This window comes from Heterodontus francisci, chromosome 14 (assembly GCF_036365525.1).
Source record: "Heterodontus francisci isolate sHetFra1 chromosome 14, sHetFra1.hap1, whole genome shotgun sequence".
Classification (NCBI taxonomy): Eukaryota; Metazoa; Chordata; class Chondrichthyes; order Heterodontiformes; family Heterodontidae; genus Heterodontus; species Heterodontus francisci.
In genome coordinates, this window is record NC_090384.1 from 41,399,012 (window position 1) to 41,417,882 (window position 18,871).

The 18,871-nt window shown below is 43.1% G+C and overlaps 1 protein-coding gene across 4 annotated transcripts in view; it reads right to left on the reverse strand.

The window, feature by feature from the left end:
* tkfc (triokinase/FMN cyclase) overlaps positions 1–18,871 on the reverse strand; it is a 180,745-nt gene that overhangs the window by 136,682 nt on the left and 25,192 nt on the right. For all 4 annotated transcript variants that reach the window (XM_068046053.1, XM_068046054.1, XM_068046052.1 and 1 more), the window contains 5 exons: positions 17,906–17,984; positions 14,237–14,326; positions 9,517–9,551; positions 4,854–4,938; positions 3,731–3,820 (listed from right to left, as the gene is read on the reverse strand). In XM_068046053.1, the coding sequence (XP_067902154.1) occupies positions 3,731–3,820; positions 4,854–4,938; positions 9,517–9,551; positions 14,237–14,326; positions 17,906–17,984 (379 nt within the window). The remainder of the gene's footprint in view (positions 1–3,730; positions 3,821–4,853; positions 4,939–9,516; positions 9,552–14,236; positions 14,327–17,905; positions 17,985–18,871) is intronic.

An 18,871-nucleotide genomic window follows, 5' to 3' on the forward strand; every position in this document is an offset into this window, starting at 1 on the left:
TCTGCCAGGGTCACTCGGCTCCTGACCTCATTACAGCCTTGGTCCAAACATGGACAAAAAAAGCTGAATTCCAAAAGTGAGGTGAGAGTGACTGCCCTTGACATCAAAGGAGCATTTGACTGAGTGTGGTATCAGGCAGCCCTTGCAAAACTGAAGTCAATGGGAACCAGAGGGAAAACTCTCCATGGTTGGCTTCATACCTAAAACAAAAAGATGTCTGTGGTTGTTGGAAGCCAATCATCACAGCTGCAGGACATCGTTGCACGAGTTCTTCAGGGTAGTGTCCTTGGCCCACCCATCTGCAGCTGCTTCATCAATGACCTTCTCTCCAACATAAGGTCAAGAAGTGGGGCTGTTGGCTGTTGATTGCACAGTGTTCAGTATCATTTGCAAGTTCTGAGACACTGAAGCAGTCCATGCCCGCATGCAGCAAGACCTGGACAAAATTCAGGCTTGGGCTGATAGTTGCAAGTAACATTTGCGCCACACAAGTGCCAGGCAATGACCATCTCCCCTTGTAATTCATAAGAACATAAGAAATAGGAGCAACAGCAGGCCATTCAGCCCCTTGAGCCTGCTCCACCATTCAATAAGATCATGGCTGATCTGACTGTGGCCTTAACTCCACTCTCCTTTCTGCCCCCCATAAACCTCGACTCCCTCATCGATCAAAAATCTTTCTAAATCAGCCTTGAATATATTCAATGACCCAGCTTCTGCTGCTCTCTGGGGAAGAGAATTCCAAAGATTAACGACCCTCTGAGAGAAGCTCTTATCCTTTGTAATAACCTTTTATATGGCACCTTATCGAATGCCTTTTGGAAATCCAAATACACTGCATCTACTGGTTCCCCTGTTTGTTACACTGTCAGAGAACTCTAATAAATTTGTCAAACACGATTTCCCTTTCATAAAACCATGCCGACTCTGCCTGATTTTCTACATGTCCTGCTACTACTTTCTTAATAATGGATTCTAGCATTTGCTCAATGACGTTAGGCTAAAAAGCCTATAGTTTCCTGCTTTCCGTTGCCTCCCTTTCTTGAATAGGGGTGATACATTTGCAATTTTCCAATCCGCTGGGACCTGTCCAGAATCTAGGGAATACAACCAATGCATCCACTATCACTGTAGCAACTTATTTTAAGACTGTAGCATGCAGGCCATCAGGTCCAGGGCACATGTCAGCCTTTAACAGCATTACTATGTCAGCCTTTAATGGTATTACCATCGCTGAATCTCCCACCATCAACATCCTGGAGGTACCATTGACCAGAAACTTAACTGGACCAATCATACAAATACTGTGGCTACAAGAGCAGGTCAGAGGCTGGGAATTATGTAGCAAGCACATACCGACTCCCCAGAGCCTGTCCACCATCTACAAGGCACAAGTCAGGAGTATGATGGAATGCTTTCCACTTGCCTGGATGAATGCAGCTCCAACAACACTCAAGAAGCTCGACAACATCCAGGACAAAGCAGCCCACTTGATTGGCACCCCATCTACCACCTCAAATATTCACTCCTTCTACCATTGGCGCACAGTAGCATCAGTGCGGATCATCTACTAGTTGCAGTGCAGCAACTCACCAAGCCTCCTTCGACAGCACCTTCCAAACCCACGACCTCTACCACCTAGAAGGACAAGAGCAGCAGGTGCATGGGAACATTATCACCTGCAAGTTCTCCTCCAAGCCACACACCATCCTGACTTGCAACTATATCGCCGTTCCTTTTCTATTGCTGGATCAAAACCCTGAAACTCCCTTTCTAACAGCATTAGGGTGTACCTACACCACACAGACTGCAGTGGTTCAAGAAGATGACTCACTACCACCTTCCCAAGGACAATTAGGGATGGGCAACAAATGCTGGTCTTGCCAGCGATGCTCACATCCCAAGAAAGAATAAAAACAAAATTTGGCTTGGTGTCAAATTTTGTTTTAGAGCAATCCTGTGGAGGGCCTTGGGATGTTTTATTTAAAAGTGTGAAATGTGTGATAAAATACAAGTTCTTGTTGCTACATATTTCCTAAGGTTCGGTACCCAAAACTGAACATAGTACTCCAACTGGGATGTGACCAAGGCATCACTTCCTCACTTTCGAATGCCAACCCCCTTGAGATAAAGACCAAACTTCCATGAGCTTTTTTGACTACTTTTTGTCACTGTGCGCTAGCTTTGAGTGATTTGTGCATATTGACACCTAAATTCTTCTACTCCTCAACAGCTCCTAGTCTCTCATCATTAAGAAAATACTCCAGTGTCTTTCTCCAATCCAAAGTGGATGATTTCATATTTTCCCATATTGAACTCCATCACCCATAGTTTTGCCCACTCACTAAGTCTATCTATGTTATTTTGTAAATTCTTGCTGCCATTTGCATCATTTACTGTGCCTGCTAAATTAGTGTCATCTGAAAACTTGGATATGCAACTCTATTGCTTCATTTAATTCATTTATATATATTTCTATCTGAGTACACTCCTATGAAGCACCTTGGGACATTTTACAACATTCAAGGCATTCTATAAATGCAAGTTATAATATATATATATATATACACAATTCATATGAAATTTCATTACTTTCAGCTTCAAGGTCGTCTGTAAAGAGCCTTGGTTAAACATCGTAAATCCAGTTAATGCTTCTATCCTGTGGAGATTCAGAACTCAACAGCTGTCCATATGTGGCAAGGATCTCTTCAAGAGAAACAGCCACAACACAGACATCTATGCACAATCTCAGCTATTCACCTTTAAAGGATTAAGTGCCAGAATTGCATCTACTTCTACTGTACAAAATAGGTTCCTAATGCAAGTCACTGAAAACAAAATATGATGTTATTATAACTTGAGTAGCTTTCAACTCAGGTACGTCAGCAATCCTTTCGTGATCTACACACATAAGCCAGCCTCAGCTGCATATATGACTATTCCCATCCAGTGGTCAATCTGCCATGTCTGTTCATCCTTAGGTTATAAAATGCTGTGTCTTTGCATAGAATTAATAAAACACTAACAGGCTATTTGATTCAATTGGTCTGTGCCAACCTCAATGTTCCACCCGAGCCTACTCCCATACAACTTCATCTAACCATATCTGGATATCATTCTATTCCTTTCTCCTTAATGTAATTATTTAGCTTCTCCTGAAAGGCATCTATGACATTTACCTCAACTACGCCATGTGGTTCCACATTCCAACCACTATTTTCTCCTGAATTCTTAATTGGATTTATTAGTGACTATCTTGCATTTATGGCTCCTAGTTTTGGACTCCCTGACAAGTGGAAACATCTCTACATCTACCCTATGAAACTGTTGTACAATTTGAAAAGACCTCTGTTGGGTCACGCCTATCACCTTGCACTTCTCTATATTGAAATTCATTAGCCACTTACATGCCCAGTCTGCAAGTTTATTAACATCGTGTATTTTGTCACAGTTTCTCTCAGCACTAACTATACCACCCAAATTGGTGTTGTCCACAAATGTTGCAATTGTACTTCTGATTCCCAAGTCCAAATAGTTTATGTAAATAGTGAACAGCAGTGGCGCCAGCATTGATCTCTGTGGAACATCACATGTCACCTTCTGCCAGTCTGAGTAACTACCTTTAATCCCTACTTTGTTTTTTGTTTTATAGCCATTGTGCTACTTGTCCCCTGACTCCACATGTTCTGATTTTAGTCATAAGTCTAGGATAAAATCCTTTTAAACTTACCCAGATATTTAACTGCAGAGTTAGCCACAATACTCAGTTCCAGACAGGACAGCCCTCCAAGGTTGTTCACAATCAACACAATATGATCCCCTAGAGACAGACAGTAAAATTAAGAGCAATAAACAGGACTAGCAACCAACACATTCACCTGAAATTTGTGATGTGAGGAAACACTATTAGAATCTTTGACCATAATCCAATCAGGGACACCAACTTTAAAGCACTACACCACCCCCAAGATCGAGAATGTAACCTCACACCTCAGAATTGAGATACTAATACCATATAGCTTCCAACTCTGTACCCAATAACTAAATGCTAACCCTGTATCCAGTCTCTCCTGCCCACTCAACTCAAGGTTCACCTTAAATGCTTTAGAAGAGATGTGTGTCCGAGGCAATTAATAAAGATCTGTTCTCATGTTTGTGAAATATTCAGCAATACATGCAAGGTTTGTTACCTTTAAAAACCTTCTGCAACACATAATCATAACAGCAGGTAATCACTGAAACTGTCCCATAATTATCGCAGTCTGCTTCTACCAGCAGGTGGAAAGTCTACCCCTTCAAGTATTCTACTTCACATCTGCAAGAACGTGAATTTAAAAAGAATATTTAGAATTAAATGACTCTGGTCTAACTCAGCCCCTCCAAGATGACATCCGTGTACCAAATGTGGTCTCTCAGTCGGTCTCTCAGAGACATCTGTACACTGACCTGTGTTTCTCAACCCCTCCCTCAGACGCATACCTGATTGAACTGATTTATCTCAGCCCTTGCTTTGCTACTAAATGTTATATTTTAAATCACTGGCTGATGACTCCTTGGGAATAAATTTTGTACAGAAATTAGCCTGAAGAACCATCACAATATTATTGTGCAACAAGAACTAAACCAATGCTCAATAATGATAAAGGATTACACATAGGATGGTGGGAAAGGCAGAGTTAGAATTTTCTTCTAGGTGCACATGAAGTTCTTTGCATTCTAGTAGTGTGATGAACATCAAAGAATGCATAGTTAGTTTGATGTAGATCACTATTTCTAAGGGTTAGCATGGAGTAGCTTCTATATATGGGACTACTGGAGGAGTAGAAGCCATCTAGACCTCATTTTGTACTTACCAGCTTGCACACTCAGATGAGACTCATTGGAGGGATTTGTCATGTGATCAATTATTTTTTCTATCACTTCATCAGCTGATATCATCTGGGGGAAAGAAAAAAAAACATCAGCTGTGCAATTAAAGGGATTGAGTGGAATCATCAGCTCTACAATTATAGCGACAAAGTACCATTACAGGGATATCCTAATGTAGGAGTTACATCTTGTATTTCAATTTGACTGCTATCTTGAGGTGTCCACATTTGTGAGACAGGGTTCGTTTGCCCAAAACAAATGCCAACTCGATAAATGTTATGTATAATTCCTTCATACACCTAAAATGAAAACTGACAGGAGAACTTGTGCCAAGCTATGGAAGAAGAGTGGCCTATAGCATGGTGAAAAAGATGAGTTTTGAGAAGATTTTTAAGAAGTGGAGATACAGCGATGTCAGGATGAAATAGGGCAAAGGTGGCTGAAGGGTCTGCGGCCAATAATAGTGCAAAGGAATAAGGGATTCACAAATGGTCAGAATCAGAGCATCAAAGGATCTTCTTCTTCTTTGGCCCCCTTGTCTCGAGAGACAATGGGTAAGCGCCTAGAGGTGGTCAGTTGTTTGTGGAGCAGCGCCTGGAGTGGCTATAATGGCCAATTCTAGAGTGACAGACTCTTCCACAGGCGCTGCAGATAAAATTGGTTGTCGGGGCTGTTACACAGTTGGCTCTCTCCTTGCGCCTCTGTCTTTTTTCTTGCCAACTGCTAAGTCTCTTTGACTCGCCACTCTTTAGCCCCACCTTTATGGCTCTCCACCAGCTCTGGCGATCACTGGCAACTGACTCCCACGACTTGTGGTCAATGTCATAGAACTTCATGTCACATTTGCAGATGTTTTTAAAGCGGAGACATGGACGGCCGGTCGGTCCGATACCAGTGACGAGCTGGCTGTACAATGCGTCCTTGGGGATCCTGCCATCTTCCATGCGGCTCACATGGCCAAGCCATCTCAAGCGCCGCTGGCTCAGTAGGGTGTATATGCTGGGGTTGTTGGCTGCCTCGAGGACTTCTGCGTTGGAGATACGGTCCTGCCACCTGATGCCAAGGATTCTCCGGAGGCAGCGAAGATGGAATGAGTTGCGACGTCGCTCTTGGCTGACAAACATTGTCCAGGCCTCGCTGTCATACAGCAAGGTACTGAGGACACAGGCTTGAAACACTTGGACTTCTGTGTTCCATGTCAGTGCGCCATTTTCCCACACTCTCTTGGCCAGTCTGGACATAGCAGCAGACGCCTTTCCCATGAGCTTGTTGATTTCTGCATCAAGAGACAGGTTACTGGTGATAGTTGAGCCTAGGTAGGTGAACTCTTGAACCACCTCCAGACCGTAGTCGCCGATATTGATGGATGGAGCATTTCTGACGTCCTGTCCCATGATGTTCGTTTTCTTGAGGCTGATGGTTAGGCCAAGTTCATTGCAGGCAGCCGCAATCCTGTCGATGAGTTTCAGCAGACACTCTTCTGTGTGGGATGTTAATGCAGCATCGTTAGCAAAGAGGAGTTCCCTGATGAGGACCTTCCGTACTTTGGTCTTCGCTCTAAGATGGGCAAGGTTGAACAACCTGCCATCTGATCTTGTGTGGAGGAAAATTCCTTCTTCTGAAGACTTGAATGCATGTGAGAGCAGCAGGGAGAAGAAAGTCCCAAACAGTGTCGGTGCGAGAACATGCCTGTTACATGCCACTCAGGATAGGAAAGGGGTCTGATGAAGCACCGCTATGCTGAATTGTGCCTTTCATATTGTCATGGAATGAGGTGATGATACTTAGTAGCTTTGGTGGAATTCGATCTTTTCTATTAGTCTGAAGAGACCACGTCTGCTGACGAGGTCAAAGGCTTTGGTGAGATCTATGAAAGCAACGTAGAAGAGCATCTGCTGTTTGCAGCATTTCTCCTGGAGCTGGCGAAGGGAGAACAGCATGTCAATGGTGGATCTCTCTGCTCGAAAGCCGCACTGTGCCTTAGGGTAGACATGCTCAGCCAGCTTCTGGAGTCTGTTTAAAATGACTCGAGCAAAGACTTTCCCCACTATGCTGAGCAGGGAGATTCCACGGTCGTTGTTGCAGTCATCGCGGTCACCCTTGTTCTTATAGAGGGTGATGATATTGGCATCGTGCATGTCCTGTGGTACTGCTCCCTCATCCCAGCACAGGCAAAGCAGTTCATGGAGTGTTGAGAGTATAGCAGGCTTGACACTCTTGATTACTTCAGGGGTAATGCCGTCCTTTCCAGGGGCTTTTCCACTGGCTAGAGAATCAATGGCATCACGGAGATCCGATTTTGTTGGCTGTTCATGGTTATGATTAGAGATACAGCACTGAAACAGGCCCTTCGGCCCACCGAGTCTGTGCCGAACATCAACCACCCATTTATACTAATCCTACACTAATCCCATATTCCTACCAAACATCCCCACCTGTCCCTATATTTCCTTACCACCTACCTATACTAGTGACAATTTATAATGGCCAATTTACCTATCAACCTGCAAGTCTTTTGGCTTGTGGGAGGAAACCGGAGCACCCGGAGAAAACCCACGCAGACACAGGGAGAACTTGCAAACTCCACACAGGCAGTGCCCGGAATCGAACCCGGGTCCCTGGAGCTGTGAGGCTGCGGTGCTAACCACTGCGCCACTGTGCCGCCCCGCTCATCCAGCTCATCCATGACTGGCAGAGACTGGGCTGCATTGAAGGCAGTATCAGTGAGAATATTTTCCCTGGAGTACAGTTGTATCAAAGGATACAGGTGGAATATAACACATATAGAATAGGGAAGTGATGTGGAGAAATTTCATGATTAGGACAAGGATTTTCAATTTAATACATTGAGGGACATGAAGCCAGTATAGGTCAGTAAGAAAGGGGATAATTGGCAAGTAAGACGTAGCACAGAACAGGATATGCATAGGCAGCTAATTTAGATCAGTGTTGCAGTTTGTGCAAAGTGGAGGTTGAGTGGATTGCATTGAAGTTGTCAAATCTGAAGGTGACAAAAACATAGATAAGGACTTCAGCAATATAGGTGGTTTGGTCTCCCCAATGTTCAGCTGATGGAAATCGCAATTCATCCAAGTTTTGAAATGACACCCTGTGCGATAGCACTGAATTGATTATCGGAGCAAGAGTAGTGATGCAGGGGTACAGCTGGCCATTATCAGAATGTAGACTAATGTTTACCCAGTTCCTGCAAATAATATTACTTCAGGGTAGAGTGTAGAGGATAAACAGTATGTTTTTGGTACAACTTGTAATAACTGGCATTGGCGTCTTCCCGTTAAAGAAAGGAAGAACTTGAATTCATACAGTGCCTTTCACAACCGCAGCTTTACAGCGAATTAAGTACTTTTATAAGTGTAGTAACTTTGTAATGTAGGAAATGCAGCAGTCAATTTGCACACAGCAAGGTCCCACAAACAGCAATGTAACAATGATAAGCCATTTCATTATTTTGACGTTCTTTGAGGTATAAATGTTGGCCAGAACACTGGGGAAAACTCACCTGTTGTCTTCCAAACAGTGTACTCAGATGTTTTACACCACTGTAGCAGGCAGACAGGGTCTGCCATTGCTTCTTTAGCCAATTACCTTAAACTGTGCCCTCTCATTCTCGATCCTTTCATCAATGGGAAGAGGTTTTCCCTATTTACTCTGTCTAGACCCCTCATGATTTCGAACACCTCAATCAAATCTCCTCTCAACCTTCTCTTCTCAAAGGAAAACAGTCCCAACCTCTCAAACCTATCCACGTAACTGACGTTCCTCATCCCTGGAACCATTCTCATGAACCTTTTCTGCACTCTCTCCAAAGCCCTCACATCTTTCCTAACGTGTGGTGCCCAGAACTGGACACAATACTCCAGTTGAGGCTGAACCAGTGTTCTATACAAGTTTAACATAACTTTCTTGCTGGTATTCTCTATGCCCCTATTAATGAAGCCTAGGATGCTGTATGCTTTTTTAACCACTCTCTCAACCTGTCTTGCCACCTTCAATGATTTATGCACATATACACCAGGTCCCTCTGCTCCTGCACCCCCTTTAGATTGTCTCTCTGCGTTCTTCCTACCAAAATGAATCACTTCACACTTCTCTGCATTAAATTTCATCTGCCACTTGTCCGTCCATTCCACCATCCTGTCTATGTCCTTTTGAAGTTCTACAGTAGCCTCCTCACAGTTCATAATGTTTCCAAGTTTCGTTTCATCAGCACGTTTGGAAATTGTGCCCTGCACACTAAGGTCTAGGTATTAATATATATCAGGAACAGCACAGGTCATAAAACTGACCCTTGGGGCCTACTACAAACCTTCCTCCAGTGTGAAAAACATTCATTAACCACTTACTCTCTGTTTGCTGTCACTCAGCCAATTTCATATCCATGTTGCTACTGGCCCTTTTATTCCACGAACTATAACTTTGCTCACAAGTCTGTTGTGTGCACCTTATAGATCAACAGTAGTAGATGTCTCAGTCTTCTGCTCTGGATGTTGACTGTTACACAAAGCAGGCAATACTGTGCACAGTATTGTCTCTGCTGCAATGACAGAAATTATTTGGCAATACCCTTTTAACTTTTTATTTCTACAAATGTACATCTCCTGTATTTCACTGTTTAAAGTCTCTCACCTTTATCCGCTCGATACCAGCTTCTCCATGGATACCTAAACAAAAACAGAACTGGTCTCAAAATATTGCAGCTGCTACTGTTGCTCTTTCACATGTATATTCTCTCCTGAAGACGGGACATGCGTTTAGGCAGGATTCCAGGACAAACATCCACTTTTTGGTACCTCGCACAAGTAAGCATTCTTCACATGCTTAGGTAGTAATTGTTCTACTCAAGCATAAGGAGTGCATTTCAGCCAAACTCCATCCTGTTTCATCAACAGTCCATAACAATGCACTTTCCAACATGACTTAAAGTAGGGACCCTGGTTGGTAGCGTTTTTTACGACTTAGCCATGTGGTAGAGACAAATGGCAGCACTCCAGAACTGCTCCGGTCAAGATCAGGCTGGTGAACCTGCTAACTTCCTGGCCTATATAACTCAGTATGAAAATCTGTTCAGCATTGACTCACTGAGTTGTCGAGATAGTTATCAATTAGCATGGGACAGTCCCTCAGCAACAAAGGCTACTTCATACTGACACAGTAGGCTGAATCTACTGATGTGGAGACTTTCCTCTGAATATTTAGCCTCACACATGTTAGTGACAGAGGGTACAATTATAACTGTCTCTTTTCAGCACCATTGAACCCAGTTTATTTTTACCTATCTGTTCTGGAACTAGTTCCAGTAATTAAACATTGATGATTACCTGTTTCCCTATGCTACGCTGCAGAAGGAGATGACCTGGAAAAGAGCTCTCACATTTTCCAATCTGGACAAGGGAAGACATATGTTCTCTCACCCTCTTACCAGAATGGTACCCTGCATGGAGTGAAGTGCTCATGCGCTTACAATGACTGCAAAAGGAGTGTCCTTTCTCCTTCTAAGGACGGTGACTTCTTCTAAGCCATGGTTCCACTGGTTTAACACCCTCCACTCTCTTACCAAAGTGGTCTTTTGTTAAATCTGTATTTAGATAGAGACTATTGTCATTTTATTTAGCTGTTGAAGGTATTTCAGCCAAACAAAACCCTGTATTTGCCCAATAGCCACAATACGCACACACATTTTCCAATGGGGGCGGTGGGGGCGGGGGGGGGGGGGGTGTCACTGGATAATGATCAGGGTCAGGGACTTCAGATTATTTTCCTCTCCTTAATTCACAGAAGTCTTTTTTATGTATTTGTTCTCAGGACGTGAACAACACTAGAAAATTTATCACCCATCCAAGATCCCCTCAGAGGGTGCTGGTGCACCTTCTCTTTGAACTGCTGCACTTTGTTGCTGCTTCCACAATAGTGTTAGGTAGGGAATTCCACAATATTAACTCTGCAGCATGGAAGGAATAGCTTAAAATATCTGTGTTAAGATGGCTGTCATGGAACTTGGAGGTAATGGTGTTCCACTAAGTTTGCAGAGGCGGGAAGAGCTGTTCAAGTAAGATTGGAAAGTTGCTGCCGTACATCCTGCAGATTGTAGATACTGCAGCCACAGTGCATCAGTGGTGGAAACAGGCTGGATATGGATTTCAGTCATGGAGGCACCTCTGCCCTCATGAGGTCAAGCATCATTTGTACTGCTATGACTGAACCAATACAGGGAAGTTATGACAAATGCATTACACTCCTGATCCGAACCTTGTAGATGGGAAGAGACACCAAGAGGTAAGGAGATGATCCACATGTGGCAGAGTACCCAGTCTCTGTCCTGATCTTTGGACCTGTTAAGCTTCCAACCAAAGAGAATCCAAAGATGTGGTGGGAGTGCTGTCCAACATCAGATGAAGGTGAAATAAAAGAAAAATACTGCTGGAAATCTGAAATAAAAGCAAAAAGTGCTGGAAATACTCAGCAGGTCAGGCAGCATCTGTGGAGAGAAGCAGAAATAACATTTCAGATCTGTGACCTGAGTTTTGATGAAAGGTCATAGACCTGAAACGTTAACTCTGCTTCTCTCTCCACAGATGCTGCCTGACCTGCTGAGTATTTAGAGCGCTTTCTGGTTTTATTTTAGATTTCCAACATCTGCAGTATTTTGCTTTTATTTTAGTGTATAATTCACTGCCAGGAATGCCTACCTTGAAGAAGTTCTGCTCTTCTCTCTGACGCGAGTTCCATTTGCCAGATGAAGGTGATTGGGCTTTTTCTTGTTAATCATTGTCTATATATGGCCTAAATATTATCTATCACTTGTCAGCCCAAACCTGGATAATGTCCATGTCCTGCTGTAGGCTGGTAGATATGGCTTCATTATTGGAGAAGTTGGTGGACAGAGCTGAACATAGGAATAGGAGTAGGCCATTCAGCCCCTCAAACTGGTGCTACTATTCAATTAGATCATAATTTAACTCCATTTACCTGCTGTTGCGCCACTTCCCATAGTACATTTACCTAAAAAACTATAACAGTTTTGAAATTTTCAATTGGCCCAGCCTCAACAGTTTTTTCCAGAGAGAGTGCCAGATTTCCACTATCCTTTTGTGAAGAAGTACTTCCCGACACCACCCATGAATAGCCTAGTTCTAATGTTAAGGTTATGCCCCTTAACACTGTAGGCTCATGAGCAAACAGCTTAATTCCTGACCGTATGACAATGGCAAGATCATTGATAAAGCAGTTGAAGATGTTTGGGTTGACCAGGCCAAGATCAGCACTGACGCGTGAACCAGGACTGTTCATTGACTGAAACACCAGGTCAGGTGACTCTTATTAAAAAACAAAAGAATGTGTTCTGACATGCCTCCTCCCAGACAACTGGAATTCCAAATCCAATGCTAACCTTCCAGGAAAGATAAATCAGAGTTAGAGCATTGAAAGAGAAGATAAAGAGGGTTCAGAACAAATATGTTCCCACAAACAACAAGAGTAGGACTCCCAAATCTAGACCACCCTGGATGTCAAAGAGCATACAGAGTAGGATAAGGCAAAAAAAAGAAAATTTATGTCAGATGCCAAAAGCTTAATACTGCAGAACGCTTCAAGAGGTATAGAAAGTATAGGGGTGAAATTAAAAAGGAAATTAGGAAAGCAAAGAGGGGGCATGAAAAGATATTGACATGTAAAATCAAGGAAAATCTAAAGAGGAGTATGAAATATTGGATAAATATAGTGAGGGAGAAACTATTAAGGTGTTTAGTACCCTTGAACGTGGATAAATCACAAAGCCCAGATGAAATATCTCAGGCTGCTGAAGGAAGTAAGGGATGAAATAGCGGAAGTTCTAACCATCGTTTTCCAATCCTCTCTGGCTACAGGCATGGTGCCAAAGGAGTGTTAATGGTGTACTGCAGTTTAAAAAGGAGGAGAGGATAGCCCAAGTAATTACAGGCCAGTCAACCTAATCTCGGGCAACCTATTGGAAAAAAATTTTGAGAGATGGTATAAATCATTTAGAAAGGCACAATTAATCAAGGACAGTGAGCATGGATTTGTTAAGGGAAGGTCATGTCTGATTAACCTGATTGAATTTTTTAAGGAGTTAACAAGGAGGGTCAATGAGGCTAGTGCATTTGATGTGGTCTACATGGATTATAGTAAGGCTTTTAACTAGATCCCACATGGAAGACTGGTCAGAAAATTAAAAGCTCATGGGGTCTAAGGGAATGTGGCAAGTTGGATCCAAAGTTAGCTCAGTGGCAGGAAGCAAATGGTAATGGTCAATGAGCATTTTTGTGATTGGAAGGTTGTTTCCTTCTGATTCTGCAGGGCTCAGGACTGGGTCCCTTGTTATTCGTGGTATATATAAATTATTTAGACTTAAATGTGGGGTTCATGATGATACAAAAATTGGCCATTTGGTTGACAGTGAGAAAGAAAGCTATAGACTGCAGTAAGATATCAATGGACTGGTCAGGTGGGCAAAAAAGTGGCAAATGGAATTCAATTGGAGAAGTGTAAGATAGTGCATTTAGGGAGGACAAACAAGGCAAAGGAATGGTAAGATTCTGAGAAATTTAGAGGAACAGAGACCTTGGGGTGCACGTCCACAGATCCGTGAAGGTAGCATGACAGGAAGGTAAGGTGGTTAAGAGGTATACAGGATACTTCCCTTTATTGGTCGAGGCCTAGAGTATAAAGGTAGGGAGGTTATGCTAGAACTTTATAAAATACTAATTAGGCCGCAGCTACAATACTGCATACAGTTCTGGTCACCACATTACAGATCGGTCTAGAGAGCATACGGAGATTTACGAGAATGTCGCCAGGAATGAACAATTTTAACTAAGAGGAAAGATTGCATAGACTGGAGTTGTTTTCTTTGGAAAAGAAGATGTTGAGGGGAGAGTGGATAGGAAGATTTTTTTAGCAGTATTTCCATTAGCAGAGAGGTCAATAACCAGGGGCTATAGGTTTAAAGTAAATGGTAGAAGGATTAGAAGGGAATTGAGGAGTAATTTTTTCCACCAAAGGGTGGTGGGGGTCTGGAACTCACTGCTTAAAAGGGTCATAGAAGCAGAAACCCTCATCACATTTAAAAAACACTTGGATAGGAATTTGACGTGCCGTAACCGATAGGGCTATGAACCAAGAGCCGGAAGGTGGGATTACGCTGGACAGCTCTTTCTTGGCTGGCATGGACACGATGGGTCAAATGGTCTCCATCTGTGCCATAAACCTTTCAATGTTTCTTTCTGTGTTTTTATGAGCTAAGTTGCTGAAGTAAGTGTAATGTGCTACTGTACTGCTAACCAGTACTGTATTATGTTCTGTAAGTTCTATGCTTTGAACAACCTCTTACCCAGTCCGAGTTCTAGTTCGTCTGCTTCCAGATGGAAGGTTGGTTCAGATCCAGGTACACTGCAGGGTGACAGACAGATTCCCATTGTACCTGAGCAGGAAGATACACGGGGGAAAAAAACAAACTTAGTACTCAAAGGAACGTTTGAAGATGGTTCAGCTTCCACTGGATCCACATCACATGGGCCAATATTCAGGTTAAATGGACAACGGCAGCTCCTAGGCACTAAACATCAGTATCTTATGAGCAGTAGTGATGCATGCTGACCCTACGTTTTGGACAAAAGCAGAATCTGGAGCCAAAATGGCATGCAATGCCTGGCAAGGAGCATCACTCAATGCTGCCAGGATTCTGGTAATGCTCATTTTGTTTTCTTCACCCAGTTGTATCTGCTTCTTTTCTGAAGATACTGCCTCTTGCTAGAGTACAGGCCCAAAGGTGCTAATAGCCCTGTGTCACATTCCCCAAGTAGCCATTCTTCAAGTGCATGCCTCAGACAACAATGGCTATGCTTCCCATCCCCACACTATGATCTCTGGAGTCACCCGAGAATTTATCATTAATCCCCCCCTCCCCCATTCTGTGTCTTCCACATCTACATGCTGGCTCTTCGAAACCTAATTCGCAGACAAATGGTCAGCTACCACATGTATGCTTGTAACATCCAGAGCTCTACTGCTCCAACAGCTCTCTTCACCCTTCCACTGCCTCTGTGCTCAGTGAATGCTTGTCTGATATCCAGTCATGGATGAGTCACAATTTCCTTCAGTTAAACACTAAAGCTAGCATCCAGAATTCGTTACAAACTCCGTACCCTTATCACCGATTCAAGTCTCCTTGATGGCCACTGCCTCAGGCAGAACCAGACTGTTCACAATCTCAATGTCCTGTGCTGAAGGTGAACTTCAAACCCCATATACCCACCATCAGAAAGACCACCTCCTTCATCACTAGCATCTTCCATCTCAGCACATCTGTTGTTAAAATCCTTATCCATGCCTTTGTGAGCTCCACACTTGACTATTCCAATGCTCTTCTGGTCAGCCTCCTATCCTTCACCCTCCATAAATAGCAGTTCATTCAAAACTCTGTGCCCAAATCTCATCCAGCACATGTTCTGCTCATCCAGTTAGCCCTGTCCTTGCTGACGTTGCTCTGGCTTCCAGTTTTCCAAGTACTCAATTTGAAAATCATCATTCTTGCTTTTAAATCTCTCCATCACTTTCCCCTCCATTTCTTTGTAACTTCCTCCAGCTCTACAACCACCCCCCACCCCGTCTCTCTGGGCTGTCCATTCCTCTGATTCTGGCCTATTTTGCAACCCTCATCTCGGCTTCATGCTCTGGAATTCTCATCTTAAAACCCTCCCTCTCTTCTCCTTTAAGATCCTCTTAAAAGTCACCTCCGACCAAGCTTTTGGTTACCTCTACTAATATCTCTTCCTCTAGTTCAGCATCCATTTTGGTCTGATGATGCCCTGGGAAGTGCCTTGAGACATTTTTCTATATTGAAAGGGACTATATAAATGCAAGCTGCTGGTGTAGCGGTGGACAACCTTTTCAGCTGAGGATGGGCACTGCAGCTGTTCGCACCCAACATCCATGCAACTACACTTTCCAGCAGGGATCATCTAAATAGGGGTTAGGTTGATATTTTTCTCCCTAGCCCAGGGGCAATTGTGAGCAAATCACTTTGATCAGCTAATTTGGTACAGACTGAGGATCAAATGAGGGCGGCACAGTGGCGCAGTGGTTAGCACCGCAGCCTCACAGCTCCAGCGACCCGGGTTCAATTCTGGGTACTGACTGTGTGGAGTTTGCAAGTTCTCCCTGTGTCTGCGTGGGTTTCCTCCGGGTGCTCCGGTTTCCTCCCACATGCCAAAAGACTTGCTGGTTGATAGGTTAATTGGCCATTATAAATTGCCCCTAGTATAGGTAGGTGGTAGGGAAATATAGGGACAAGTGGGGATATGGTAGGAATTTGGAATTCGAGTAGGATTAGTATAAATGGGTGGTTGATGGTCGGCACAGACTCGGTGGGCCAAAGGGCCTGTTTCAGTGCTGTATCTCTAAAACTAAAAAACTAAAACTAAACTAAAATGTGGGACATTTCTGGCCTATTTGGCTTGATACAAGAGCACATGGTACATTGGCCCAGTGAGCAATCCCAGAATGAATAAATAAATTCAATTCATCATCAGGATATTGCTCATTATCATCACTTCAAAGATGTGCAGAGTATACTTTGTACAGCTCTGTGTATATGCCTATCCTCTGCAGGGGCCAAAGCCTGTGGACTAGGCAGTCCTCAGGCTAATTTTGCTGATTCCAAATTGTTGCTGGTAATGCCAATAATAAGACAGATAATAAGCATCTGCCGGTACACCGTAATGAAGCCTAAGCCATTTGCAGGGAGCCTTCCACTGAGGGACAAAGTAAAAGGCAATGATTAACTCCAATTTAAACCAAGTCTGACTGTCTGCTATTGTACATCTACAGTACACACCAGGTCAAAAGGAATGATTCACTCCTGTCTGATGATGTACAGTTTATATATATTTCACTGTCCATTACACCCTCTAATTCAGCTGCTTAATCCAATTTTCCATTAATTCCAAATTTTTAAGCACTAAATTCCCTCTTTATTTATTTTGCTTAATTCATTTTTTTTTAATGCAAAACATCTCTGAAGTATTAAGAAACTACTAAAAGGGAAGGAGCTGTGGCTGGAATAGCAGGGGGACCAATGTTTGTGAGCAGAAAACGCAATGTTGGAGGTGGAGATCATATACCGATACAGTATGTATAGGAGACTGTATGATCCATATATGGTGTCCAATTCTGTAACTAGACCAGAGAGGCAACTGAGCACAGCATCTTATGTCTGGCAGTGCACATGTAAGAAAACACATATTGACAGTGCCCTGAATTTTGGTCTGAGTGAATCGTATCCTTACCATGGACAGTTAATCCTTTCAGCCCACCTTTGAATCATAGAATCAATGGATTTTGGATGAATGGTCAGCTGTTCAGCACTGGTGAAACAAGGCTGGCAAGCAGCTGGCTTCCTATTCTCCGAATAATCATGTGACAGGTAAATTAGTTCCCCTCTCACACCTTGGATTATCATGTTAATTCCCTTCCTTTAATGATATCTCTCTACCACACCCTTTAGAGGTGTACTGATATTGCAGGATCCATCAGCAACTTCTTTATATCTGCTCCAGAAAACACACAAACCTCACCAATCTGTCTAACAGTTGGTTCAGTCTCGTTATTTCCTAATATACCTTGAACTCCAGCAGCCACAAGAAATTTTCTGATTATAATCTGTGTATTAGGCAATTACTGTTAGAAGTAGCAGGAAACTTTGGTGGGCACGGTTAACTGCAGGAAGATTAGGATAAGAACTCCAATTTCAGATAATGTTGGTCCACATCTGAAGGTTACACTTCTTTTCAACTAGTTTGAGTCGGTTTAGTCTTATCCTATCGGCAGCGCTGAATATAAAGTGACAATAAACGATAGATTCCCAGCCACAAATAGGGATCGAATTTCCTCTTAATTAAATCCTTAATATCTCCCGCAGGCTCTAAGTATATTGGATAACTCCAATCAACTAGAATATTTGCTATGGTTTGGTTCTGCAATCTGGTTGGTTGCCACTTACCTAATTTACTTAAAGCAGCATGCAGCCTTTCTACAATTTCATCAAGTGGCTTCCCCATTTCAGACATGGCCCCGGCCATCTGCCAACAGCAAAGATTGGTAAGTATAAACACAGGGTAGGGCTTAGACATAGAGCTAATTACTCAACAAAGGTTTGTTGTAATTTTCTTCCATCTGTCAGGCAAACCTGCCAAGATTGAGGCACACATGATTTCGCCACATGAACATTAAAACCTAAAATTGCAAGCCCCTGACCGGAAAGACATTTCCATGGTAACCGACAGTGTTGGAACAAGGGACAAAGGGCCATGCCCTGACTCATTCAACCAACAATGCACTTTTGATTACCAGACGTTGAAGGTGGGGGGAGCTAGCATTCCAGTGTCTGCTAAGGTACAATCCACAAACCTCACAGGAGAGACTACTCCATATAAGGAAATAGTCACATGACTAACCTGCTGGGCAACCTGGGAGTTTTTTTGAATTTGAACTCCCAACAAAGGAATTGAAACAGAGACAAAGCCATGAGCTCATGGTGTAAAGCTCTCTCCTGGAACTGAAGCAAGAAGACCTCTCTCCTGCCTGCTTCCATCTTCCCACGGAACTGAATCTTGTGAAAACATGTGAAATTCAAAGACAGAAAGGTTTCCTACGTGAATAAGGTTTTAAGAAGACTACTGGGCCCCAACGAAAAGCAAGACTACTTACAAAAGGACTACAGTGAGCTCAAAGCACAGTTACAAGATATTGCCTCAAACTGTTCCACCTTATCTTTTCTGTCCCTATTTGCATGTGTGTATCTCATGTGCATGTTAGCGTGGGTGCACCGTATGTCCATAGGCGTGATCTGTATTAGAGTCTAAGTTTTAATAACATTTCATCTTCTTTAAACCTGAGAAAGGCTGTGTGAATTGTTTTTTTTGTCTTACAATTGGAAAACTGTGAACAAGGATTCACAAAGGGGGAG